This window comes from Colletotrichum phormii (genome assembly GCF_030913505.1).
Source record: "Colletotrichum phormii strain CBS 102054 chromosome Unknown BDP81scaffold_2, whole genome shotgun sequence".
In the NCBI taxonomy this organism is placed as follows: domain Eukaryota; kingdom Fungi; phylum Ascomycota; class Sordariomycetes; order Glomerellales; family Glomerellaceae; genus Colletotrichum; species Colletotrichum phormii.
Genome location: NW_026851444.1, coordinates 2,911,314 through 2,935,628, shown reverse-complemented (window position 1 = coordinate 2,935,628; position 24,315 = coordinate 2,911,314). Strand labels below are relative to the sequence as shown.

At 54.0% G+C, this 24,315-nt stretch overlaps 6 protein-coding genes and 1 non-coding gene across 7 annotated transcripts; 4 read left to right on the top strand and 3 right to left on the bottom strand.

The window, feature by feature from the left end:
* Positions 1 to 377: 377 nt before the first annotated feature.
* Positions 378 to 2,541, top strand: BDP81DRAFT_308134 (hsp90-like protein; the record flags this gene model as incomplete). The annotated part of the gene is made up of 2 exons (XM_060583422.1): positions 378 to 641; positions 700 to 2,541. The coding sequence occupies 2 exons, from the start codon at positions 378 to 380 to the stop codon at positions 2,539 to 2,541; spliced, it is 2,106 nt and encodes a 701-aa protein (XP_060450973.1).
* A 477-nt stretch (positions 2,542 to 3,018) lies between these two features.
* Positions 3,019 to 3,100, top strand: BDP81DRAFT_t61. Its single transcript has one exon. It is a non-coding gene; the product is annotated as a tRNA-Thr (tRNA).
* Positions 3,080 to 5,474, bottom strand: BDP81DRAFT_416821 (alpha-L-rhamnosidase). Its single transcript, XM_060589568.1, has 2 exons — positions 3,219 to 5,474; positions 3,080 to 3,162 (listed from the first exon to the last, which is right to left on the bottom strand). Exon 1 carries the CDS (start codon positions 5,360 to 5,362, stop codon positions 3,257 to 3,259), a length of 2,106 nt encoding a protein of 701 aa, XP_060450972.1. The 5' UTR covers positions 5,363 to 5,474; the 3' UTR covers positions 3,080 to 3,162; positions 3,219 to 3,256.
* Positions 5,475 to 9,629: 4,155 nt separating this feature from the next.
* BDP81DRAFT_91071 (uncharacterized protein) lies at positions 9,630 to 10,262 on the top strand. Its single transcript, XM_060596486.1, has one exon. The coding sequence runs from the start codon at positions 9,742 to 9,744 to the stop codon at positions 10,102 to 10,104; it is 363 nt and encodes a 120-aa protein (XP_060450971.1). The 5' UTR covers positions 9,630 to 9,741; the 3' UTR covers positions 10,105 to 10,262.
* A 314-nt stretch (positions 10,263 to 10,576) lies between these two features.
* On the bottom strand, positions 10,577 to 11,314 carry BDP81DRAFT_402868 (uncharacterized protein; the record flags this gene model as incomplete). Its single annotated transcript, XM_060588863.1, has 2 exons — positions 10,577 to 10,895; positions 11,214 to 11,314. The coding sequence occupies 2 exons, from the start codon at positions 11,312 to 11,314 to the stop codon at positions 10,784 to 10,786; spliced, it is 213 nt and encodes a 70-aa protein (XP_060450970.1). The 3' UTR covers positions 10,577 to 10,783.
* A 3,646-nt stretch (positions 11,315 to 14,960) lies between these two features.
* Positions 14,961 to 15,869, bottom strand: BDP81DRAFT_91051 (uncharacterized protein). Its single transcript, XM_060596485.1, has one exon. The coding sequence runs from the start codon at positions 15,626 to 15,628 to the stop codon at positions 15,125 to 15,127; it is 504 nt and encodes a 167-aa protein (XP_060450969.1). The 5' UTR covers positions 15,629 to 15,869; the 3' UTR covers positions 14,961 to 15,124.
* Positions 15,870 to 17,298: 1,429 nt separating this feature from the next.
* On the top strand, positions 17,299 to 22,615 carry BDP81DRAFT_91042 (uncharacterized protein). The gene is made up of 3 exons (XM_060596484.1): positions 17,299 to 17,476; positions 17,547 to 17,617; positions 17,675 to 22,615. Exon 3 carries the CDS (start codon positions 17,767 to 17,769, stop codon positions 22,261 to 22,263), a length of 4,497 nt encoding a protein of 1,498 aa, XP_060450968.1. The 5' UTR covers positions 17,299 to 17,476; positions 17,547 to 17,617; positions 17,675 to 17,766; the 3' UTR covers positions 22,264 to 22,615.
* Positions 22,616 to 24,315: the final 1,700 nt, after the last annotated feature.

The window sequence follows — 24,315 nt, the reverse complement described above, 5'->3', positions numbered from 1 at the left end:
AGAGAAGCTCTTCTCAAGGTAAGCTCGCCGAAACACACCCCGCCGTCGTCCCCGGCCTGGTCTGCATGCCGTTTTGCCATCGCCAGCGTCACCCCTCACTTCTCTTTCAACTTGCACTCGGCATTTCGCAATTCCAGCGTCAGCCTCGTCATTGATTGATAGACCATCACCTTTTCACATTCTGCCTCGGAGGTCCAATTCTGCCAGATCCAGAGATTGCTCTGCACAGAATTGGCGACAAGGCCCCCCCCCCCGCTCTACTACCCCTCCACAAACCGCAGCCTCACCGCCACACAACCAACTTCTACAAACAACGTCTAACAAATCTTGACAGAATTACGACCGTTACGCCCTAGATACCCACATCCTCCATCACAATGTCTTCCCCGGAGACCTTCGAGTTCCAGGCTGAGATCTCTCAGCTCCTGTCGCTCATCATCAACACTGTCTACTCAAACAAGGAGATTTTCCTGCGTGAACTTGTCTCCAACGCCTCCGATGCCTTGGACAAGATCCGCTATGAGTCCCTTTCCGACCCCAGCAAGCTCGACTCGGGCAAGGACCTGAGAATCGACATCATCCCCGACAAGGAGAACAAGACCCTCACCATCCGTGATACCGGTATCGGTTTCACCAAGGCTGTAAGTAGCACCTGATACTCCAAACCCAATCGTCCTCATCAGTCGCTGACCTCCACAGGACCTCGTCAACAACCTGGGTACCATTGCCCGCTCCGGAACCAAACAGTTCATGGAGGCCCTCACCGCCGGTGCCGATATCTCCATGATTGGTCAGTTCGGTGTTGGTTTCTACTCTGCCTACCTTGTCGCCGACAAGGTCACCGTCATCTCCAAGCACAACGATGACGAGCAGTACGTCTGGGAGTCTTCCGCCGGTGGTACCTTCTCCATTACCCCCGACACTGAGGGTGAGGCCCTTGGCCGCGGCACCAAGATCATCCTTCACCTGAAGGATGAGCAGACCGACTACCTCAACGAGGCCAAGGTCAAGGAGGTCATCAAGAAGCACTCCGAGTTCATCTCCTACCCCATCTACCTCCACGTCACCAAGGAGACCGAGAAGGAGGTCCCCGATGAGGATGCCACCGAGACCACCGAGGAGGAGGGTGACGACAAGAAGCCCAAGATCGAGGAGGTCGATGACGATGAGGAGGAGAAGAAACCCAAGACCAAGAAGGTCAAGGAGACTTCCATCGAGGAGGAGGAGCTCAACAAGCAGAAGCCCATCTGGACTCGCAACCCCCAGGACATCTCCCAGGAGGAGTACGCCTCCTTCTACAAGTCCCTCTCCAACGACTGGGAGGACCACCTTGCTGTCAAGCACTTCTCCGTTGAGGGTCAGCTCGAGTTCCGCGCTATCCTCTTCGTCCCCAAGCGCGCTCCCTTCGACCTGTTCGAGACCAAGAAGACCAAGAACAACATCAAGCTCTACGTCCGCCGTGTCTTCATCACCGACGACGCCACCGACCTCATCCCCGAGTGGCTCGGCTTCGTCAAGGGTGTTGTCGACTCTGAGGATCTTCCCCTCAACCTGTCTCGTGAGACCCTTCAGCAGAACAAGATCATGAAGGTCATCAAGAAGAACATCGTCAAGAAGGCTCTTGAGCTCTTCCAGGAGATCGCCGAGGACAAGGAGCAGTTCGACAAGTTCTACTCTGCCTTCTCTAAGAACCTCAAGCTCGGAATCCACGAGGACTCCCAGAACCGCAACATCCTCGCCAAGCTCCTCCGCTTCAACTCCACCAAGTCCGGCGATGAGCTCACCTCCCTCTCTGACTACGTCACTCGCATGCCCGAGGTCCAGAAGAACATCTACTACATCACTGGCGAGTCTATCAAGGCTGTCACCAAGTCTCCCTTCCTGGACTCCCTCAAGGACAAGAACTTCGAGGTTCTCTTCCTTGTTGACCCCATTGATGAGTACGCCATGACTCAGCTCAAGGAGTTCGAGGGCAAGAAGCTCGTCGACATCACCAAGGACTTCGAGCTTGAGGAGACCGAGGAGGAGAAGGCTGCTCGTGAGGCCCAGGAGAAGGAGTACGAGGGTCTGGCCAAGAGCCTGAAGAACGTTCTCGGCGACAAGGTCGAGAAGGTTGTCGTCTCCCAGATGCTCACCGGTGCCCCCTGCGCCATCCGCACTGGCCAGTTCGGTTGGTCCGCCAACATGGAGCGTATCATGAAGGCCCAGGCTCTCCGTGACACCTCCATGTCCTCGTACATGTCTTCCAAGAAGACCTTCGAGATCTCTCCCAAGAGCACCATCATCCAGGAGCTCAAGAAGAAGGTCGAGGTCGACGGCGAGAACGACCGCACCGTGAAGTCCATCGTCCAGCTTCTCTTCGAGACCTCTCTCTTGGTCTCTGGCTTCACCATTGATGAGCCCGCCAGCTTCGCCGAGCGCATCCACAAGCTTGTCCAGCTTGGCCTGAACATTGACGAGGAGGAGGAGAAGATCGAGGCCCCCGCCGCCGACACGTCCGCTGTCGAGACCGGTGACAGCGCCATGGAGGAGGTTGACTAAAGGATCTTTGGGATGAAAAATACGGGATACCAGAGAAAAAGTTCATCGGAGTTGGACGGTTTTCGGTTTTAATTGCGGCTTCGGAATTTTCCATAATTGCCTCCCCATATTAGATGTATGGGTGTATTCTAGTTAGCCCGTCATGATCATGAGACAGATGAGGTAGACGCTCAGAATTGGAACGTTAAGACAAATAATCTTTCATGGCGATGTGATGTATTGTGTGGTGTTTCTGCAACTTTCCGAACTCTCCGCACATTGTGATGTGCCGCAAGGTACACCTGACCTGTGATTGCAATGCCTCAGCCCCCCAAATCTGACGGACACCTAGGCCTCCCCTCATTTTCGTTTCCACGGCCTCATCAACACGCGCTGTGCCCATGACTTTCAGTCCAGCGGCCTTCTCGTCGTCGCCTTGAAGCTGGCTCACGCTCGCGCGCGGAATATGGACGCGTGATGCACATGGGAAGTCAAAGAGCCCCTTTGGCTCAGTGGTAGAGCGTCGCACTCGTACTTGCTCAACATGCGAAGGTCCACGGTTCAATCCCGTGAGGGGGCATTCTTTTTGGATCTCAAGTCGAAATCAGCTCCTTTTTTTTCCGATTCACGGATGTCACACACCTACCTACCGTCAGCTATTTTGACCGGTGACCTCGAGATATGTCTATTTGAACTACCGGAAAAGTGCTTGTTACCGCTCACGGCGCAGTTCTCTTCAACAACTGGCTCGACATCCCTCGCCCCTGATTTTTGTCCGTCCCCCTCCTTGAAGCGTACCACCATCCCACTTCTGCCCATCCACGAACAGAACCTCACAATACGGGATCTCAAGGGACCCCTCAGTCCCATCAGGCGTCAGAATCTCCGCCTCCAGCACCCCTTCTTTGCCCTGCCCACCATCATCACCACCACCCTCAACCACAACAACAGCCCCGTACTCACCCCCCTTCCCATCCCTCCACCCCGTCTCAGCCCTCTTCAGATCCCCCATCTGCGGCTCGAGCCGCCACCGTCCCCACCCAACAACCTCAAGCCCGACAACCTTGAAGCTTAGAGCTTGCGTCGGCCCCGTAGACCAGCTGTGCGAGTGGGAAGTATACGCCGCGTCGTAGTTATACCCCCGTTGAGAGCGGTAATACAACGATCCGTTGGCGCTCATCCCCTCCACGAGCGTGGTTCCCGTCATGAGTGGGGAGTCGAGCATGTAGCCCCATGTCCGGCGTATCAGTCGTAACCCGCGACGGGGTTTCCGCGCGGTGAAATGTGCGAGGACTTCGATGGAAGAAATAAAGGGGGAGATTGTATCCGGTAACTCGGGCGTCACGGGCCCGATGGCGTTCCAATTCCGTAGCAGCGCCGCGGAGACGGAGGAGGCTTGAGTGGGAGATGTGGTGAGGTTATACTGCAAAGCCAGCGCATTGCCGTCTTGCGGGAAGAGGAGTGCTCCCGCCGCGGTCTCGTTATCGCGGTACTGCGAGGCGGAGGCATCCCACAACACATCGTTGTACGCCGTCTTTAGCTTCGCTGCCGCGGCGGCCCATGTTGCTGCTTGATCTGCGCGGCCGTTGGAGTCTGTCGTCGTGTCGGCGGCTAGGCTTGCGAGGGAGAAGAGGGCGTGGTAGTTTAGTGCGTTGAGGGCGCTGTTGTATCCCCCGCCGCCGAGGCGCGCCCAGTCGTTTGTCTCGACTTGCTCTGCGAGGCCTACGCTGCCGCTGGCTTCGAGGGCGCGGAGGATGTAGTCTACGCCGGCTGTGATGTTTGCCCAGTGGTCTGCAACCCAGGCCTCGTCGCGGGTGAAGATTGCGTAGTTGAAGCACGCGATCAACGTCCATGCGTGATACGTATCGCTCTTCGCTCCGCGCCTCCAGGACCCCGTTGTCGGTCCCGCAAAGGGTAACTGCCCCGTCGAGGCATTCTGATAGAGAAACATCGTCTCCAGCGCGAAGTACACCGATTCCAAACCGACATCCCCGAGACCTAGATACGCCGTCGTCCCCGCGATACCCAAATCGCCAGGCCACACCGCGCGGTCTCGCTTCGCGCCGTCGAGGAGCATGGGTCCCTCGACGCCGAGGGTCGCGTTGTAGGCCCAGCCTGGTTTAACTTGCGGCAGCCAGCGGGACGTGTTGGGGGGCGCGATGTTTGTTTGGGCCGTGAAGACGCCGGCGTGCCAGATGCGTGTTAGGAGGGGGTCGGAGGGGGCGTGGAAGTGGCCTTGCCAGAGGGAGGGGTTGGGCTGGGAGGGGGAGTAGGCTAGGTGGCAGAGGATGGAGGTTATGGTGACGGGGTGGAAGGCGTGGAGGGTTAGGTATTTGAAGCCGCCGCGGAAACGTTCTGCGGGCATGGTGGCGGCGTAGGGGGTAGAGGAGGAGAGGGGGATTGTGACGTTGAGGGCTTTGTCGTAGTCTTGGGAGGGTGTTGCGCCCGTGTCGTCTGAGATTGCGCGGACGAAGGAGGGGGATTCGGCGAAGGCGAGGGAGAAGTGCGGTTCTGACGAGTTAGTGGACGAGAGGGAGTCGTCTTGTGATTCTGTCATCATGGAGAGGAGGCCGCCGACGTAGCCAAAGTCGAGGGAGACTTGGCCTCCCGGTTGGAGGGTGAGGATGAAGCTCCCGTCATCTGCGGAGGTCGTCACGTCCGCGGGCCCGGAGACGGCGTGGATCCGTTGAGGGGGGACGGTCCGGGTGCAGGGGCTTTTAATGTAGGCCTCCCATGGTCTTGTTGGGTCCGGGTCCGTGGTGCTGGCCGTTGAGGCTAGGAGCGCGGGTGAAGAGAGGAGGAGGAGGGCAAGGCGGATGAGGCGTGCCATCATGGGGGCCATTGTGGGCAATGGGGGGTGGGGGTTTGAGGAGGTAAGTGTGCCATTGTGATGTTATCTAGATGGCGGCGGGTTTGTGTGGTTTTCTGTATTTCAACGACATCATAAGAAAGTGGACGTCTTGCTTGGCATGCGATCCTGATCGGGTAGGTCGGATATGTGTAAGTCGGCGATGGGGAAGAATTTCCCCGCGTGTTCGTGTAAGCGAGATTGACGGGGGTGAATGTCGGGGTAAATCTGGAGCGAGGCGGCGAGCGTTTGCCCCGGGGGGTGCGAAGGCGGGGTTAGCGAGAGAGATCATCGCAACTCTAGAGCACTACTGGTAGGCAAGTAACCCCTGTTCCCTTGTTTGTTGTTTCTTTGACTTGTCAGAAACATGGTTGGTATGAGACTATCTGCTGGGTGTTGCGTTTGTTGCTCTGGATGTCCATGTGAGTCTCAACTCCAAGTCCAAGGCTATATTAAACGCATGGCTTCTGATGTGTAGGAATAACATCTCCTACCTACCATTGCGTCGTGTTCTGCGCCTCTCTGGCTAGGTACTCACTCGGTCCTCCCAGAAGCTCAGCTCGTGTGAAGTTGCGTCAACATCCTCTGTGGATCTCATTCATACATGTATCATGGCCAGCAAGCTTCAATAGGCCAGAGGCCCGGAGCATTCATAACCAACATAGCGAACCAAGCGAAGACATGGTGCAATTTTCCGAAGTAGTACTTTCTGTCCGATTAATGTGGCGTCAGAGTTATTTGGTCTTGGCTAGGTTTCATTCCGCCCATGGCTTGATTCTTAACTCCGTCGATGTGCGTCTAGACCGTCTCGTGGTTGACTCTCAATCTCTGCAAGCGGTGTAACTCGACATCAGTGTGGTTTGTGACAGAGCAACAGAGACTCGGACAGCAGAAAATCAGTGAAAGTTCTGTCAATTAGACAAACTAAGGTTTGCGATTTAGATTGGGGTTTCTCACCTAGTCCTGACGATGAGTTAGCTGTGCAGAATCAAATGCACTTGAGACTCAGTGACAAGTATAGAATCTGCCAGTTGCTTACTGAGAAGCAGGAACTTTTACAGATCTAGCATCCTTTCAAAGCTCCTAAAGACCTCCGAAACGGGGCTTTAATGATAAATTTCCTGGGGAAGAGAGTTAGAGTTAACAATGTCGGACCTCTGGGTGACTCTCAAGCCTTAGAAGTCAGTTCTAAACGGCAGACGCAAAATCGTGAGTGCAACGTCAAGTCACGAGGCAGGTTCATATCCAGGCATTCAAATAAGAGCTTAATTGCCCTGTCTTCTAATCGAGTAGGCGGTAGCCGATGCTATTCGAGATTCACTATTCGCCACGTTGGGTCGGTTCATTCCAGAAGTAGACTTGAAGAGAGAAGCACCTCACAGCGGTTCTCAGTCATGACCCATTTGTCCTTGTCAAGATGATTGAGAGCACGGCCTTCTACACAACGTGCAAACCACGGATAGTGGACCTCCACATCAATCATCGGCCTCATTAGAATACTGCTATAGTTTTCATGCTTCCCAGCAAAACATGTCCATCAATCCCAAGAACCAGAATGCGCTTGTCCGCAGTCCACGACTCCATGCGGGGGGTGTAACATGAAGGTGTGACTACCGATATAAAGTTATCCTATTCAAATTCATGCGAAATTCTTCCTACCACAGTAGGGCCGCGTCTCGTCGCTTCTTAGGCGTGTAGTCCAGATGTACTGGTTGGACCCCTTCGCCAACAGCATATGTGACGCGGCCGAAATGATAATGTCAGCAGCCGGCTATGAGTCCATGATTCTTTTATGTCTCCCTCTTCCACCTTGTTCATCATCAATGTCCTATAACTACCCTATAGAATACTTGACTTTCTGTGTTAAGAAGAGGGCTAAGGTATGCTAGAAGCCGTAGTCTCTGGGAGATAATAGGGTTAATGAGAGCCCATGAAGCTACACGCTTGAATAATAGCACCACGAAGCCCAAACTCAACCTCCCGGTGTTGCGTGAACCCCTGATAGCTCTTAATGGAATGAGTAAGAGGCTCAGACTGCTCATGTATCTATATACTCCCATCAAGCATGGGAAACTGCCCTCAGAAGGGCGGCAAATGTGTAGATCAGGATTGCATCGCAATTAGGTTTACGAAACACACTAGCAATACCTAGTCGAGATGAGTACAAATTCTAGGACATCGGCATCCACCTCCCTGCTATACCTACCGTATGTTATTGGTGGCGATTTTGGGTCGAGGATTGTGCAGTAAGATACGGTGCACTTGCTCTTCGTCGACGGCCTGAGAGAAGGCATTCTGGTCCCAGAAGATGGGCACCGGGGAAGCGTTCTCTTCTGGACGCATATATCGCTTCGGGATGGCTAGATTGCGAAGGTGGGGTGGTTTTAGAGACAGCGATAACCATCTAGTTGGTTCAGAGTCTTGATCTTATCGTGGCCGAAGCACTGTTGCTCTCGTGCCATCATGTGTTGCTTGTCGATCACAATCACTTTGTAATCCCTAACGTTACAGTTCTCCCAGTTTCTGAGACGCTTTCGAGGGCGCGGGAATGGTCGCGATAGGCGAGGTTTATAACTATTGTCGCGTTTCTATACCACATAGCGCGAGCTCTCGTCATCATTTCAATAGTGATATACCACGAATAAACAAATGATGACCAATACGAAACAGAAGATCCCTCTAACTCTTAGCTGCTGCTACCTGGTGCGTACCCAAGGTGTTCCAGATGGCCAAGTGGTCAATTTCGCTACCACCTATGATGGTGAGATCTTGAAGCTCGTCTACCACTGGCGTAGAATTGTTCCAAGTGCGATCGATCTAAAGTATTCAATTTGCCGAGATTCCCCACCAGCAGAATCAGTTTTTGCCTTTTATCTCCCGGCCTACCTCAGCTTCTTGGGCGTATCGAGTCCAACGGACCGAAGAAAGGAACGAGGGAACTGAGGCCTGCTCGAGTGGTTGGTCTATTCAATGCCACTATCAAAGATCCCATACTCAACTTCTCCCTGTGTTATTGCCAGCTAACAAAAGACACAATGAGCAATGATTCTGTGTTGGGTTCTGTCTTCTGGTTCTCTTCCTCTCTCTAAGTACCGCTGATTGAATAGTATCGCAGAAGTCCATGTCAACAAGCCCATTCAGTCCGTACGATTCATACAATCAAGACACATGACCAATGTATGCGCTTCTCCATCAGCACCCGGCATACTCTGCGTACCCGTTGTACAGAACACCCTGCTCATACCCGTCCAAAGCACACCAGACATCAAGACGCCGATCTCAAAGGCAGAAAAAACTATAGTAGCGGCCATCACGGTGCCGAGGGAATAATCCAGAGAACCGAACGGCGAGCTCAAGTAAACCGTGGCCAGGGATAAACAGATTTGCCTCGGGTTCCAGGCTGCCTTCATCGATCTCAGTTCCGCAGCCACGAATTCTTGCATGCCCGGTCGATGGTCGTTCTCCTCTCATCATTTCTCGATGTCACATCCATTTGAATTTCTTCGGCGCACCCTTCAAGTCCCGTACTACACTTGAAAACATAAGAACCCCCCGTCCGTCTCTCGTCCTTGATATAGTACACCACGAATACGTTCACGAGAACTGAGAAAGGCAGAGAGAAGAGAGCACTTTCTTTCATCTACCATCATTCGGGTGCGTGAACGTCCTGTAGGAGTATCGAGGTCCAACGAACCTACCTCAAGGGACAGAAGAGCGAGTTGAAGCTTACCAAAGGGACCAGTCTCACCTTCACGAACCGCCAAGAGAAGTTCATTATGAATTTCCAATTGTCGTGTAGTTATAAGTAGATTTATAAAGGTGCTCTCTATCAGAACATAGGGTTCTCATGCAGTACCATCTAACACTAATGCTATAGAGAGCGCTGTTTCCTAAGAGTAGATGATGCTTACGCAGAAATCTAGTTCAATGAATATACCATCTACGACGGCCCTGCGCTGACTGCTATACTAAGCTAGAGAGAAAAAGCTCGGAAAAGACCCAACGCGCGTCGACTGTACCTTCACCAACAGCTCTTCTAAAAGCCTCCCAAATCTCCTCAACCATCATGAAGAACTCACTTAGAATCAAATGTTCCAACATCCCGCCTCCGTCGCAAGCCCCAAGAGAAACCAAGCCTCGACGTTCCATCAAAAGTGACAACCCGACCGGACGGACAAGCTACGCAGAAGCCAACAGACGACGGCGCCCCCAAAACCCGCCGCTAGACGAATCGACGGCCTCATCGCCCGTCTTCTCACTAACGTTAACGAAGAGAAATCCTCCGTAGTCCGTGTCCTACGGTGATCTAAAAAGCCGTCTACGTCAAAAATCCAGACTTGGGTTGGAATCACATCCCGCGACGTTGGATCCGAATGGGAAAAAAGGGGGGGGGGGAATCGATAGACGAGAGACCAGAGACGGAAAACGAGGCGCAATCCTCCAGAGAATCAAACAAAACAAACACAAGCCAGTCTAGTCCCTCATCAGATCTTCTCAATCAAGCCACGCCGCAAAGCTGCAGGGGCTCGGAATCCTCTCCTGGCGTGGGATCCTCCCATCATTCGACCACATCGAAAACCGTCCTCAACCAACGAAGCAAGAGTCTAGCAAAAACCATTCGCTTTGCAGCTGCCAAACACCCAGAGCTCCACTTGCAGCCGTCAGTGGATAGTTCAGCCGAATTCCCCTACGAGGCCAAAGGGGGCTTCTCATCCAACAAGCGTGTGCCGAATTAGTGGTTTTGGTTGGTGACGTTAGTTCCCGAGCAAGTTCTGCTCGCCGTGGGGCCTCTAGAAAGCCTGTGCGTAGAAGGGTAAGGTGAGAGCAAGTTTTGACATGACAGGGCTACTTCGCTATTGTAATGTTTCTGTCAAAGCCATTGGGGGGAAAACCGGTTCATCAAGTAGTCGAGCTGCCAACGCATCAAGCTTCGGGGCCAGCTGATTGTTAGTTAAGCTAGCCCCATGTCTCAGCACAGCCCAGTATTTCCCGCGAGACCCCAAAAACGGCCTCTTGGACTTTTAGTACGAAAGCCCGGCCGCTTTCCCAACGATGGGGTGTGTGGTCCTTTGGCTTCCAGCCATCGCGCCAATCCCGCGTCTATGGGAAATGCGCCGTGCGCCACTTGCGGATGACGGGTGCGGGCGGAAGGGCAATTTCTTCGCTTTGGCTCCTTCGTCTGTGCGGCCAACGCCGTCTAAACGACGACGACAGATCCGAATGATGCCAAAGAGAGAGTGAAAACTCTGGACCTTTCCCGTCCTCCAACAACCGCCGTGACGGATGTGAACGAGTGTGAAAGCTGTGGGCGCTCGCACCTAGCCTTCATCACGTTACTCACTAGACTCAAAGTGCAGTCTGCGTACCCCTGCTGTCTCATCGGACCCAAGCCAATGGAAATGCCGAAACCCCTGTCTACTTGAATAGGCCCCTGGTCGCGGGATCTTTGGCGGCTACGATTGGAGAAGGGGACAGGGGCCGCAGGTGGGCTCGTCGTTGGTTCGAGTCCTGGAAGCGAGAGAAGACCCTGGATGATTTCATCACTGGCAATTGCTCGGGCTCGCTCCTGGAGACCATCGACTTGTGACTCGATATTCGAGTCGATATGGCGAGTTTGTTTGTTTGTTTGTTTGTTTGTTTGTTGGAACGCTGAATATCCAGATGTTGCGTTGTCTTCGGAGTCAGCGAGACGATCCTGGCCTCACCGCCGCAAAGTACCGGTGACATGGCGATGGATGTAGACTTGCGGCCGGGCAAAACCCAGAGATCTGCGATTCCCCAAGACCTGGAACAAGCCACAGGAAGCAAACGGTGCAAGGGTGATCTGGAAGTGGCACAGACTCACAGAGTGCAACCGAAGCCGGCTCCGTTGGCACTGAGCCACCCGAGACCCGCTTCGCCGAACTCGAGTGCCACGTCACCAGCCTCACGACCTAGTGATGGCATGGGGTCCGGATGAGGCGTGTGGCGGAGTGCAGGTTTTGCAGGTTTTGCATGCTCGTTTGCTTGCTGGTTGCCTCACCACGGTACCTTTCAGCGCCACCGAAGACGCCGTTGCGGAATTGCTTCTGCACCTCTGGCAGGGCCGCCGTCTCGCTTCGGCAGCGACTTGGCCTTGACCTTGCGACATACAACGCAGCCGCAATCGCAACCCATTTATCAGGCCTTGGTTCAGTGGTTCAGTCCATTTTAGACGCGGCCAGCGCATAATAGTCGCCACAGTCGAGCTGCAGGTTTCAGCTGCTCTGGTATGGCCGCCGTGTCCCCATTTGCGCTTGTTGTTGCTGGGCATGTTGCCTGAAGGATCATGGTTCTATGAGCTGCAAGTCCCGTGATCCCAGTCGACCAGTACTGGCAAAGGCCCTTCAACGCCGCGTTCGATTTTGCTGGTCGATTGTATCGCCCAGATACCACGCCGCTTGGTTATCGATTGAGGGGTCGATCTAGCCTTTAGGCCACGAGAAAGAAGGCCATGTTACTATTCTCGTCGTATCCTGCATGCCGCAAATCATGCAACCCATGTTGGTCAGAGGCCAACTGCTGGATAGGTGATGTACGGATTCTGGTGGTAAGCCCGTCCGTCGAGTATCACTTTTGGCGTTCCTTTTGGATTTTGCGGTTGTTCATGCTGCCCATTGACCGTGCCGTACTCGTCAATGTGTGCAACGGGAGCTGTCATTTTTCGTGCAAGCGTATCCGTAGGCTCCGAGACATTGGCAGCCCGTTGCGGGGGAAACGTTCGGGGCCGGCCTAAAAGTCGAGATGAGATATCATCTCTGACTAAGACTCATGACGCCAGTATCATCTCCTTTGAGTGCAATCATCCTGAAAGAGAAATTCGGTCGTCGAGGCCAAGTAGACGATTGGAGATGGACCGTTTCCGGGAGATGCGGGTAAGGAGAGACATGCATGAGGGGGAAATGGACGTTCAGGGACCAAACTTTGGTGGTGGGAGATTGTGTTGGATCGGCCAAGCGATTGGTCCAAATTGTCGATTAAGAGGCCAATGAAAAACGAAGAGAGGGAACGCGCCCCTTCCTGCCCAGAAGTCCATTTCGAATACAGCCAATCATACAGTTGATAATACACCAGACCCCGGACATGGAGAATAGCAACACTCCTCTTCCAGTAGTGGTTGGATGTTATACGCGGCCGACGGGGGCGATGGCCGTTGCTTGAGCGGATCTGGACTTTCAATGAGACAATGTCAAACTCTAGTTTTCCCTGGAGCAAGGGCCTTGAAGATGGGTTGGAGCGTTGCACTGTCTGCGAATGGAAGACTTCCAAAATGTCTTCCATCACTAGACTGCCGTATTGAGCCGACTCCCACCCCCAAGTCATCCCGCGGATAGGCAGGCTGTGAAGCTGACTCTGCGGGCAACGGGCCGTATCAGACGACCGGATCGTGGGTAAGATTACAAGGACGGCGGGCCACTGGTGAGCGTATCATTGCCTGTTGTGCCGGAGAATATAAGAATTGGGAGAATAGTTCGAATCCATCGATCCACCTTGCCCGCATCTTCTGGGGATGTCTTGGACAATGGAAGCTTCAAGGGTGGTGTGCCGTACCATCCATCTCCTATTAGCTTAGTAGGCTGAGAATTCGGTTTACCAAGTTTGACGACACCCTCGGAAAATCCTAATTCGACTTACGGACAGACGAGAAAGCGCGTCTGATTGTTGGTGGCGCTTCCTGGTTGTTGGTTCGACGACGCGTCTTTGAGGCTTTTCGCTGCAGTCATCTATCATGGCCATGTATGGTGTCCAGTAGAAGTCTGCTACTACCTCGCCGCGGGGTCCTGCGTCGATCCTCCTGCGAGTCTCTCGATCGAGTTGCTTTCCGGACTGAGCTTTCCAATCGATGTTTCCCTGTTGGTTTTTCGAGGAGTAGGCCCGGAGAATCGAGAGCAAATCAAGTAGGTGCCGCAGAGCCCATCAAGCCGGTTCAGTAGCATCCTCTGTGATTACTTGCAGAGCGTGTTTGTTGATAGATGACAGATGGCATGGGAAATCGATGATAGCCTCTCTACGACTGTGAGCTCGGCCTGGGTTCCCTTTGAGAAATTGTGCCCGCCCGAGCCGTCCACACCATCTCGAGGCCTGAGGGAATTCTAGCCGAAGAGAGCTCATGGTCATCCAGGATGAAGCGCCGAGGCCATCTGGAGATGTCGCCAAACAAGCGCCGGGCATTGGAGGAAGGGTGGGGCATATGTGACAAGCGTAGCGGTAGCGTGGGCGATCAACAGGGAGGGTGGCACGAGAGCGAGACATGCAGAAACCTGTCCTCTCGGACAGCGTGAGAGTGAGACATGCAGTGGATCATTGATGGATGACATGTTGACGACAGTTGACGACAGTTGACGACGCTGGTGAATCAAGCGGTTCTGACCTGTCTCTTTGCTCGGTAGCAGGCGGTTGGACGGTGGTGGTCTCTAGACACGGTGGAAAGACTGACGCAGGGGAAACTTGAGAGACAGGATACGATAGAGGTACTGCGTCAAGGAGCAGATGCGTAGCTACTGCGAGGCCTGGTTGAATATGTGAGGGCTCCCATCCGGCACTTGTAGAGTGGGCGAAGTGGATCGTATTGTTCCGTAAAGTTAGAAGTGACCAGGTATCGAGAGGCTATCGGGGGCCTAGGGCTGGGATCGAGTGGATGTTGCGAAGCGTTGGTACCGTATGGATAACTTCGTAATGGGACTCTGCTCTTGTAGTCTGAGCGTTTTGGGTTCAAGAAAGGACAAAAAAGCATGGGAAGAAAACGTGGTGGAGGAGAAGAAAAAAGAGACATCCATGGCTGGAGGAGGCGACCGTTGGCCCCGCCTCACTCCACGGGCCACAACTTCACACGGACCACTGGGCGACTGAGGTGCACGTTCCAGCTGAGCCGTCCTGACCCGCAGGTACGTACCGACAGCCGCCGCGCTAGAGCCATATTGGGGCAGGTGCATTCTAGACCCACTCCCTCGACCGGTCCTTCCTGCTTGCTGCTCCAGTGCTCCTTCGTCTTCGGTCGCCATCGATGCTTCCCGTCCAATTCTCTTCTTTCCTTTCCAGCGTCGGGTCACGGGGTGTCTCCTTCCATTCCCTCTGCCGTTCCTTCCAACAATCAATCTTCAAACCTGAGGCTTTCCCATGAGGTATCAAGTATCTTGTATCATCATTTCACGCTCTTGCCATTCACGGCCATTGTCCCGTTCTCTCGTCCATTCCGGGTCAAAGTCCACCCTATTGCCGTTTCCCATTCGCAACCTGAAAATGTCAACCAAACACCTCCAGTCTCGGTCTCTCGCACCAATTCTCTGTACGCCGCAATTCATTCGACAGTGACATACAGCGTTACCCCTGCCTCTCTTTTCGTCGATAACAGCAAACTTATAACTTTTGCCTTCTTACTCATACGACCAGGTCTAACTTTTCTACGGTAGTCCATACACTACTACTGTCCGGTCTCGTCCTCTGATCTTTCTCACTCGTTCGTGGCGGGGCGGGCCATCCCCCCGTGTGCCCTCGGTCGCTTCAAGGGCATTCCCAGCCGCCAGCTTTGGGCGTTTGCCTCCCCGCCATCTCAAGTCCTCAACTCAAGCTCGTCCAGTGTCGCCGAGACTCGTCACTTAATCCCGCCCCGAGTCCCGTGCCCTTCAACCCAAACGAAACTACCGTCCTCGCCGTCGGTGAAGCTCGTGGGGTACGACGTACCGACGTAGCGCATACCAACTGGCGGTAAGCACAGCCATGTTGCTCGCCTAATCTGAGTCACACGCTTGTTCCCGGGTCCTCCCACGACGGCACATCACGATGATATCCCTCTCGATTGTCAAAAAAAGCAGCAACATCGAGTTCGACATGCCGGCAAAAGTCTGTTTCCCCCCCTGGGTGCCCCTCTTCATTCTTCTTTACTCCGTTCCCCCCGAAAGGCCAAAGGACCAGCACCCAGAATCCCAGACGATGCAAAGGACCCCGAATGCGGACAAGGGCACGACAAGGGTTTGAGGCCCAATGGCAACGTCGAGTCGCCTTGTCAAGGCTCTTTTCTGCTGCCATAGGACGAGCCGTGTATGCAGAGTCCAGGGCGAAAAAAGCTACCCGCATGGCGGCGCAGTTGCAGTAGCAGCCAGCTTCGCGCCTCATGGCCGTTGATGCCAGGCCCCCCCCCCCCGCCCGAGTCCCCGACGTACGCAGTATTACTATTCTTCTCGTCATTTTTGGCCCATCAGGTATTAACGGGTAATAGGTAGGCGGCCCAGCTAGGTATCTCATTCTTGTCTATTTTGCCATTTTTGACCCCTCCACCTACTCTCCGTACCCTGCACACATCGGCCTCTCATCGCCTTGCGTGCCGTTCTCAGCATTTTCCCTCTCGTCTTGGCTCCAGTCCATGCCTCTAGCCCCTCTTTCGCTCCTCGAGTCTCATCTGTGTCCTTCTCCTGGGTGTCTTGAATTCTCCTCAGCGGAGCCTCCCCCTATGCATCGCATCTGCACACTCCTCAGGCTGTTTCCACCGCGATAGGAGTTCGCATATTGATGTTCATCCAGCTCGCATCCGCTACTTCCAAATCCCCCTTTCCGTCTTTTCCAGGCGTGCCGGGGGCTCTTCTAGTTCCTCTTTGCGTTTCCTCTATCTGTCAGGATGAGTCAACATATTAATTGGCCCAAACCGCTGTCTGATCTGCTCCCTCCTGCGCGCGCTCCCTGTTAATGGCTGCCCAATCCCGAAGCGCCGTGCTCGGCGGTTGCAGCAGCTCACCTGACTTGAGCCCATGATGCGCGATTCTTGACCGCCGCAAGACCATGTCTTAAGAGGAATCTTAGTGTGGCCTGCGTAGGTATCACATACCTCGACATGTAGCAAGAGCACAGCCAGCCCGGCATTCTAGAGACAAGGGTATAGAAGCCATACGTAGGTGAAGAAGAAGCAACTAGCATTCGACATCTCATCTACTCGCACAGATAGGTAGATGCAGATGCAGCGATGCGAGAGATGGGATAGGCACCTTACCTACGTAGTACGTACACACACGCCCCAAAAAAGGTACCTTGGGTTGGGTACTTGGATCCAACCCCCTTGGTGTGCGTGTGTGCCTCGCATTCCCATCCCGGTACATCGTGCAGAAAGTACTGCTCCTGTCCCATCGTCTGCACTCTTGCTGCTAGTCATACCCCTGCTCGCTGGACCCGGCCGCCGTTGTCCATTCACGTCGTTCCAGTAGACTGGAAAGCAACACGCAAGTGCAAGATACCTGGATAAAGGTACTTGTTAAGAGGTAGATGTTCTGGGCGAGGTGGTGAGTGCCTACCCCGACGTATATACAATCCGATGTTGCCTTCTTTGGCTTCGACTTGGCTATTGCTACGTAGCTGTAGCTTCTCTCTTTCTTTTCTTATTTTGCCTCAATCTCAGTGCTCCTTGTTCCTTGTCAAGCAAGCCCTCTTGCCACGCTGCTTCACGTTTCCCTAGATCTATCTATCCGTCGTCTCCCATCTCCATATTCCTATCCGCCCACCCTCATCCTCACTCATCCTTCTCCGCATCTCACACTTATCTCGACGACAACTCCCACCCAGCGAACCGGCACAAAACGTTTTGACTTGACTGTCTTCTCACGAAACGACACATCACTTGCAACCTCTCGTGTCACCGTCATTCCTCTGTCACAAGAAAGAGGCTGGCTCATCTTTTTCAGCGGCGCCAAGGTACTATCTTTCTGCCTCTCTATCTGCCTGTCTAGACTCAAGCCGCGGCCTTTTCCCCCACCATCTTCGAGACCCCTCTGAACCCCTCCACCACCACTACAACCATCCCGACCGAATCGGCTCTCCCACGGCAGCCGCGCAACCTCGCACCACCCCACCACTTCACACCCTCACTATCACAACCCGGAATCTAACCCCCTTCTTCCGCGCCAGCCTTCCTTGTTGACAATTTTTTCTCTCTCCTCACTTCTGTTTACAACCGTTCTGGGAGAATCATAATTTCACATCTGCTGTGCCGCCCTTAATCCTTCATCTTTTCCATATAACACTTCCCTACGGTTCTTGGCCGAGCCTGATCTGATATCCTAAATCAAGGAACCTTCCTGGGACCATCATCTGTATTTCTGCCATTCTGTTAGTCAGCCGCGCCCAAAACCAGCACTCGTTCTCTAGCCTGAGATCTGGGTTCTAACCCGTCGTACAGCATAAGCCTTCGGGAAACACGACGTCGAACCGGCATTGAACCGTCAGATTTGACCGAGGTCTAAGCACCAGGTTACTCTCGCCGCCGCCTCTTTGCCTCTGAGAGCCTCGTCGCTGACATATACCCAGAATTGTAAACATAATCGTGGCAGAGATATGAGATATTAAGGTTGCTGGATTATGGTGGACAGGCCCAGAGGATTCCTCGAACCCGGGATATCATGGCAACCCGACGCATGGCATCCGGCTTGCCGAGCCGCCCAGATGAACAGTTACGAGCGAGAAGAGCCGCTGCTGCCGGATATATGGAACCGAGTGAAGATTTGCAGAGCGCGCCTCGGAGGATTCGCAGAGAAGGAGAGAACATTCGGATCGCCATTCAACAGCCGGTACAGACGAAACCCGCACTGATACCATCGACTGCCTCTACGCGGCGACCATCCATTCCGATGCCTTCTACCCGACCACCTTTAACTCATCAGACCCAGTCATGGAGTTCTAATAGCACAGCTCCCGAAAGACCCAGCCATGCTCCGACCATGTCTGGCTCTTCGACATCTGGCCAGTCTCAATCGAGTGTTGCCAAGCCGAAACGCAACGTACTGCGGAGAAAGCAGTCGTCTGTCACCCAGAAGACACCTAGTCTGCGCCACGATTCGAATACCGACTCAACTCGAGGAAGCTCATCTTCTTCAGCTCCACGATCCCGGTCTTCAATGGAACCGGCTCCCTACCACTTTGACCGCGGCATGACCGAGAGCCCAACCGAAATTCGCATTGCACACGTTATCGATCTGCCCAAGACCCAAGCGCAACCTGTTACAATCTATCCCGAGCTTGATCGATACAGGGAGATCTATGGGCGACCCTCTACGTCTTCAGAGGGGTCTAGCGTTGATTTCCTTCACAGGCTGGCCACGCACGATCTTCCACCGCCGACGCCCGTTTTTTCCGGCAACAGCAGCCAGCTGAGTGCTTTCAGTGGCAGCCCTTCCACGAGGTTCTCTGAATCAACCAGCCCGGGTCCATACAGTCGTGACACCACTCCCACCTCCATGTCGTCACAGTCGCCAGGGCTGGTAGTCCCGATGCGACTGCCTGTACCCCGAGTGAGGCAAGTGAGTCCGGCGGTGACGCGGCCACCAGTCGCCCGGAGAAGAGCCGGCAGCATACCGAATGAGATGGAGGCGTTTAGCGCCGACCGCCAAGGGCTTGCCGCAGTACGTGAGTCTCTGACTTCGTCATCGTCAAACTCTACAGTTCGAGAAGGAGACCGCAAAGATTCCAAGAAGAAGAAGAAGAGGTTGTCGCCCCTACCCCCGAGCCCCCCGCCACGGAAGTCGTCCCAGAAGTTCGCCAAGGATCAAGACAATGACGAGTCTCCATCAAAGGCCTCCCGAGAGCCGGCCGTACCAGTCTTGACAGCCCCGTCGCCTATTCAATCTCCTCCACGACGAACACCAGCCGCTTCACCTAGAGCAACCCCACCTGCTCGTCCCAGCCGAGACAACACCCCGGCCTTGCAATCCCAGCTGTTTGGTCCCTTGCCCATCATCCATAGCAATCTATCATCGTCCTCCCTGTTAGGCGAAAGACGTGGGCCGGAGCCGCAGCCGATGTCGCGGTCGACGACTCCCTTATCATACCCAGACAACCCGCAACAAACCTCTCGTTTGCCGGTGGGCAGGGAGGCTACACCCGCCCCGCGGTCGGCGAATGCCGTGGACACGAAGAAGAAGAAGGACAGGACCGTCACTCGTACCCCGAGCCCCGGTACATCGACATTCTCTCGGTTCCCCTTCTTTGGTCGGCGGTCTAAAACAGCACCGGAGGTTCCCCCCCAGGTCGATAAGAAGGACAAGCCGGCTCGTAAGGGTCCAGCCGCCGGCACTGGGCACGAAGGTTACGGACGCCTGGGAGGTCTCCGAAGACGAAGCGGAAGCTCAACAACAAATTTGGCCCGCCCGAGTCTGGGACCTGGTTCTTCTCAAGACAGCCTCAACAGCAATCAACCGACCGACCCTTTCTTGCTGGAGCGTATGAACCCCGTTATAATTTCCGGCGGAGGACTCATCGACAACAGAAATAACAGTGTAGACTTGGACCGGTCAGAGAGCTATCAGAGCCTTGGATACTCCTCGGAGGTGTCCACAACTTCCAGCATTGGGCGAAGCCTAGCCCCATCAGCCATTCCTCGAGGTGGTCCTCATCCCTCCCTTGGTCGTCGTCGGCCTTCCGACAGCAGCGACTCCGAGGCCGTTACCATGAGGCCCACCTTGGCGTTCAGGCGATCTGTTCAGCGTTTGCGTTCGTCCCCGGACCAGAGTCCGCTGAAGCTACCTCAACCCATCAACACCACTGGAATCACATCGCCGTCAATCAACAGCCACGATACAAGCATTCTCACGGATGATTCGCAATTCGAAATGCACAGAGAGGTCATTCGAGGCCGCATTGCTGCAGCCACTGCGACAACCCCGAAGAAGCTCACCAAGCGTACACGCTCTCCAAGGAAGTGGAATCTCTTCAGCCGATCTCAGAGCCAGCCAAACACCAAGAAGTCAGACAAGGATGCTGTGCCAGTGGCTGCGACCGTTAAAGTAGTACAGCACAAGCCTGCTGCATTTTACACTCTGATGGACGGTTCCGAGCAGGAAGACATTGGTACACCAGACGTCGAAGAGATCCTTCGGGAGGCTGAAGTCTTTGATCTCCCATCTCCGCCTGTTCTGAAAGAAAGACGAACATCCTCTGCAAGCCAAAGCAGCAGAAGAGAATCCTTGAGCAGGCTTTTGCAGCCAACCAAGTCATCGCAGGCTCGGAGGAACTCGGCGACTGCCAGGTCAACTTCGATCCCAGCAATTCGGTCCATGAAACCTGCCCACACACCTCAGTCTAGTGTTTCGAAGCCAACTGAACCGCGCCCAAGTCGCCTGCCTCAAGTCGGTCGGATTCCCAAGGTTGTGACCTCTCGGCCAGAGCACACTTCCTCGAGAAGCTTTTCCCGGCCTTTCAACAGGATCAGCGTGCAAATGCCGCCGCAAGCTGCAGGCTTCAACCCCGACTTTGTTGCTTCGGGTGCGACCCCGACCCCAGAGCTTTCTACACCTGAACTGTCTCGTGGAGAATCCACCGCGACCAGCGACAAGACCAACTCGGACCCTCGTTCTTCTCTCGTTCCCGTCAAGACGCCCGAGATGGTTCAGATCGCTAGAGAGTTTTTGGCGTTTTCTCCTCGAAAGAACTCCGAGTGCACCACGAGCACTGATTCCAGCAGCCTCGGCATGTACACCCTTGCAGATGCCATGGCTTACGTGCCCGATCCCAATGCCCCCCTTGTTGAGGACGAGATCTGGGATGAGTACAATGATTTGATTGGCGACGTACCACCATCTGCGACATCCTCAAAGGGCGCCCCGTTCCATCTCGAGACCCACAGCTCACGAATGTCAAAGAGATCGTTGAAGCCTCTCGAGTCTCCTACCATTGCGCCGTCTTTGAAAACTCTAGAGAAGAACATCGAGGTCGAAAAGGGCGCAACAACGTCTAGTGTCTATTCCGCTGACATGACTGAGCGTCTCAAGGCTGCCTTTGCGTTGAAGCCTGAAGGGGAGATTCTCGTGCCCGTTGGCGAAATTCCTGCTAGAGTCATTGACCGCGAGAGCACCGAGCTGGCACGCAAGGCGACAGCCGCATCTCAGAGAAGCAGTGGCTCGTCTCGGAGATCACGACAGTCCGACTGCAGCTGCAAGTCTTCCGAGGACGAGTCGCCGCTCTCTCAAGTCAACCTCCGCGTCGGTTCGATGACGGTCAGCAAGTGGTTGTCTTTTGGTCATGTGCTTTTCAGCCCGGCCCGGGACCAGCTTTTGGACGTTGTCGGCTCGCTGAAGCGCCACTCTATTCTCGTTGTTGATGGTCTTGGCAATGACGACTGGTCATTCTACGCAGCGGAGACGTACCCTGCCGCCACCTTCTTTAACTTGTCACCCCGAGCTCCGTTGCCAGAGGAGCATAAGAACTCATCAAGCTTCCCTTTGAGTCCGCCAAATCATCATCAGACTCAATACCTCTCTCAGATGGACAAGTTCCCTTTTGGCGCAGAGAGCTTCACCTCGGTGGTCTTCCGCTTCCCCGCTGCCGCGCCCGAGTCTCACTATCGGAACATTGTTTCGGAAGCACGTCGGGTTCTCAAGCCGGGTGGCTACCTGGAGCTCTCGATTCTTGACGTTGATCTCAATAACATGGGCAACCGGGGAAGGCGTACTGTCCGTCGATTGAAAGAACGCATTCATGTGAACAACCCGGAGACCAGTATTGGCTCATCCTCCGACCTCATTCTACGCCTGCTTGGGCGCAAGGGCTTTTCCGATGTCAAGAACTGCCGCGTCGGCGTGCCGGTGGCGAGCGTTGTCACCCGATCAGAGAGCGGCAGCAAGAAACCACCTGTGTCTAGCACCCGTAAGGCCAAGGAAGTTCGCAGTCTGGCCGAGATGATGAATGAAGATGGCGACTCGGCTGATGAGAACATCACCAAGATGGTGGCCAAGGTGGGCCGGTGGTGGTACAGCCGCTGCTACGAGAGCGCAGCTGGTACCATTAGCAAGAGCATCTGGTCTGATCGTGCATTACTTTCCGAGTGCGAGGAGCTACGAACAAGCTTCAAGCTCATGGTCTGCTACGCGCGTGTACCGGATAGGGCGCGAACCGCAAGTATCTGAGTTTTCCAGGTCTCTTCATTCCTTGTCTGTTTCAGCCTGGTTTCCTTACTACCCTCATTTCCTACCGCAACGCACATGACCCATTCCAACGTATCTCTATCACAAGGGCATTATTACTGGGGCTTTGGAACAGAAGAGGAAGCATCGCAAGATCCAAGAGGGCGCAAGCCCATCGTCGACTCTGTCCCACGAGGAACTGAGTCTTTCAACCCCTTTTACACAACGAAGCAGAGCAGCCGGTGAACACAGCACGGCGTTTGCGACAGGGCTTATCTCATCTATCCGCTCTTGGCTGAGTGGATTTGGACAGTCCTTCCATCATCCCTTACTGTCATATTTTCCTTGTCATTTATACGCAAGCCATCACTGGCGAAATATGTAACACATAGTACGGGGTTTTGAGATCCGTGGTCCTGTATTTGTCGGCTGGCTGTGCCATGGCGGGAACGCCACTTTCTCTTCTCTCATCTATCACTTTTCAACACCAAAGCAAAAGGCGCGATATTAATTTTCTGTTTCTTCAACCTCATCAGCGATAGGACACTCTTTGGGAGCGGATTAGCAAGGAAAGCTGGACTGGACTGAATGTGGAACGCATTATGTATGGTGCGAATAATGTGATGGCTAGGCCGTTGCGCTTCTCTTTTGGGTTGTCTCTCTTTCTTTCTCGCTCAATCGGAGCGCTGGGTTTTGGGACGTGGTATCATGGCAAGGAACGAAGTAAGAGAGACAGAGGATGAGAAGTGTGGTGGCTCAAGGCCCAATTGGGGAGGAAATCAGAAACGAGAGTACGACATGATGATTCATGTTGGATGTCTGGACTGTCCTTGAAGCGTTTTGCATGGCACGAGATACCCCAATCTTTTGGTAGCGGAAATGAAATGATCTGATTCTGATTGTCTGTCGCTTCACTTGTGATGTTTGCATCTTGATGCCCATGCCAAAATAACCATTATCAGTGATACCAGGGCCGAACGTCGTGCTTTCCATGTCCAGATAGTCGAGGAAGGTGAAGCCGAAGGCCAGTTGCCTGGGGGTACCTTCCTTTCCCTTGTCAAGATCGCACATTCGTCGCTTCCCAGACTTGAGAACTTGATCGCTTTTGGCAACAAAGTCCCTCGCTCTTGCCTCGACTAGCCACATACCCCTTACTTAATTTAAGCCTCTCTCTTCCAAATCCTCACTCCTCTGCACCTTTTCTTCTTCCACGCATACCCAATAACCAAATTCACTCTCCTACAATACTTCACGCAAACTTCTCCAGAAGATTACCAGTTGAGCCAGTGCTGAAAAGTCGAAACCGTTACCCGACTTCTATACCGTCAACGATGAGCGAACGAGTCAGCGGCAAGAGAAAGGCCTCCGAGTCCGTCGGCGACATGGAAGACGACTATGAGCGATACGGTGGCGAACAGCCTCCTCGCGACCACAAGAAAGCCACTGACGCTATGGAGAAACCTATGGCTGCCGCTGAAAAGGCTACGGTCTCTTGGGAAGAGGCAGCAGATGTCTTTGATAAGGCTTCATTGGCCTCCCAGGAGGCCGCAGCCGCGCTCGACAAGTGTGCCGCCGCGAACACTGTGAACCCTGCAAACACTGCGACCGCGACCGCCCTCCAGCGAGACATCTAAGATGATGAAGGCTTTGATTGAAAGAGAACAGACGCTGTGCATTGTTGGAGATAGTATCTGGCGAGAGGGGATTCTGATGAAGACCGTCGGCGTCCATGGAACGCTTGCAGACGCGGAGAGTCTCGCTCAGATGCAAAAGTTGGCAATGAGCGCGATGCCTGGTGCTGAGAACGTTGGCATTGTGTTCCTGTTTTCCATGGTACGTTGTGGTGTCGATTCTTTGCCCTTCATCTCTTTCAGTTCTTGTCTTGTGCTTGTCATCTTTTCTTCTCTTTCTTGTCGTGGCATGTCACTAATTCTGATTCTTCGGACGATAGACTGAGTTGGTTGAGCCCCGGGATAATTATCAACCTCCAATGAACACCCGGCTTGTCTCGGCTAGCAGATCCAAGTCTAGGAGCAGCATTCTGCTGGAGAGGCT

Coding starts and splice junctions, on each gene's coding strand:
- BDP81DRAFT_416821 (XM_060589568.1), bottom strand. CDS start 5,362: ATGGCCCCCATGATGGCACGCCTCATCCGCCTTGCCCTCCTCCTCCTC.
- BDP81DRAFT_91051 (XM_060596485.1), bottom strand. CDS start 15,628: ATGAGATACCTAGCTGGGCCGCCTACCTATTACCCGTTAATACCTGAT.
- BDP81DRAFT_91071 (XM_060596486.1), top strand. CDS start 9,742: ATGGGAAAAAAGGGGGGGGGGGAATCGATAGACGAGAGACCAGAGACG.
- BDP81DRAFT_91042 (XM_060596484.1), top strand. CDS start 17,767: ATGGCAACCCGACGCATGGCATCCGGCTTGCCGAGCCGCCCAGATGAA.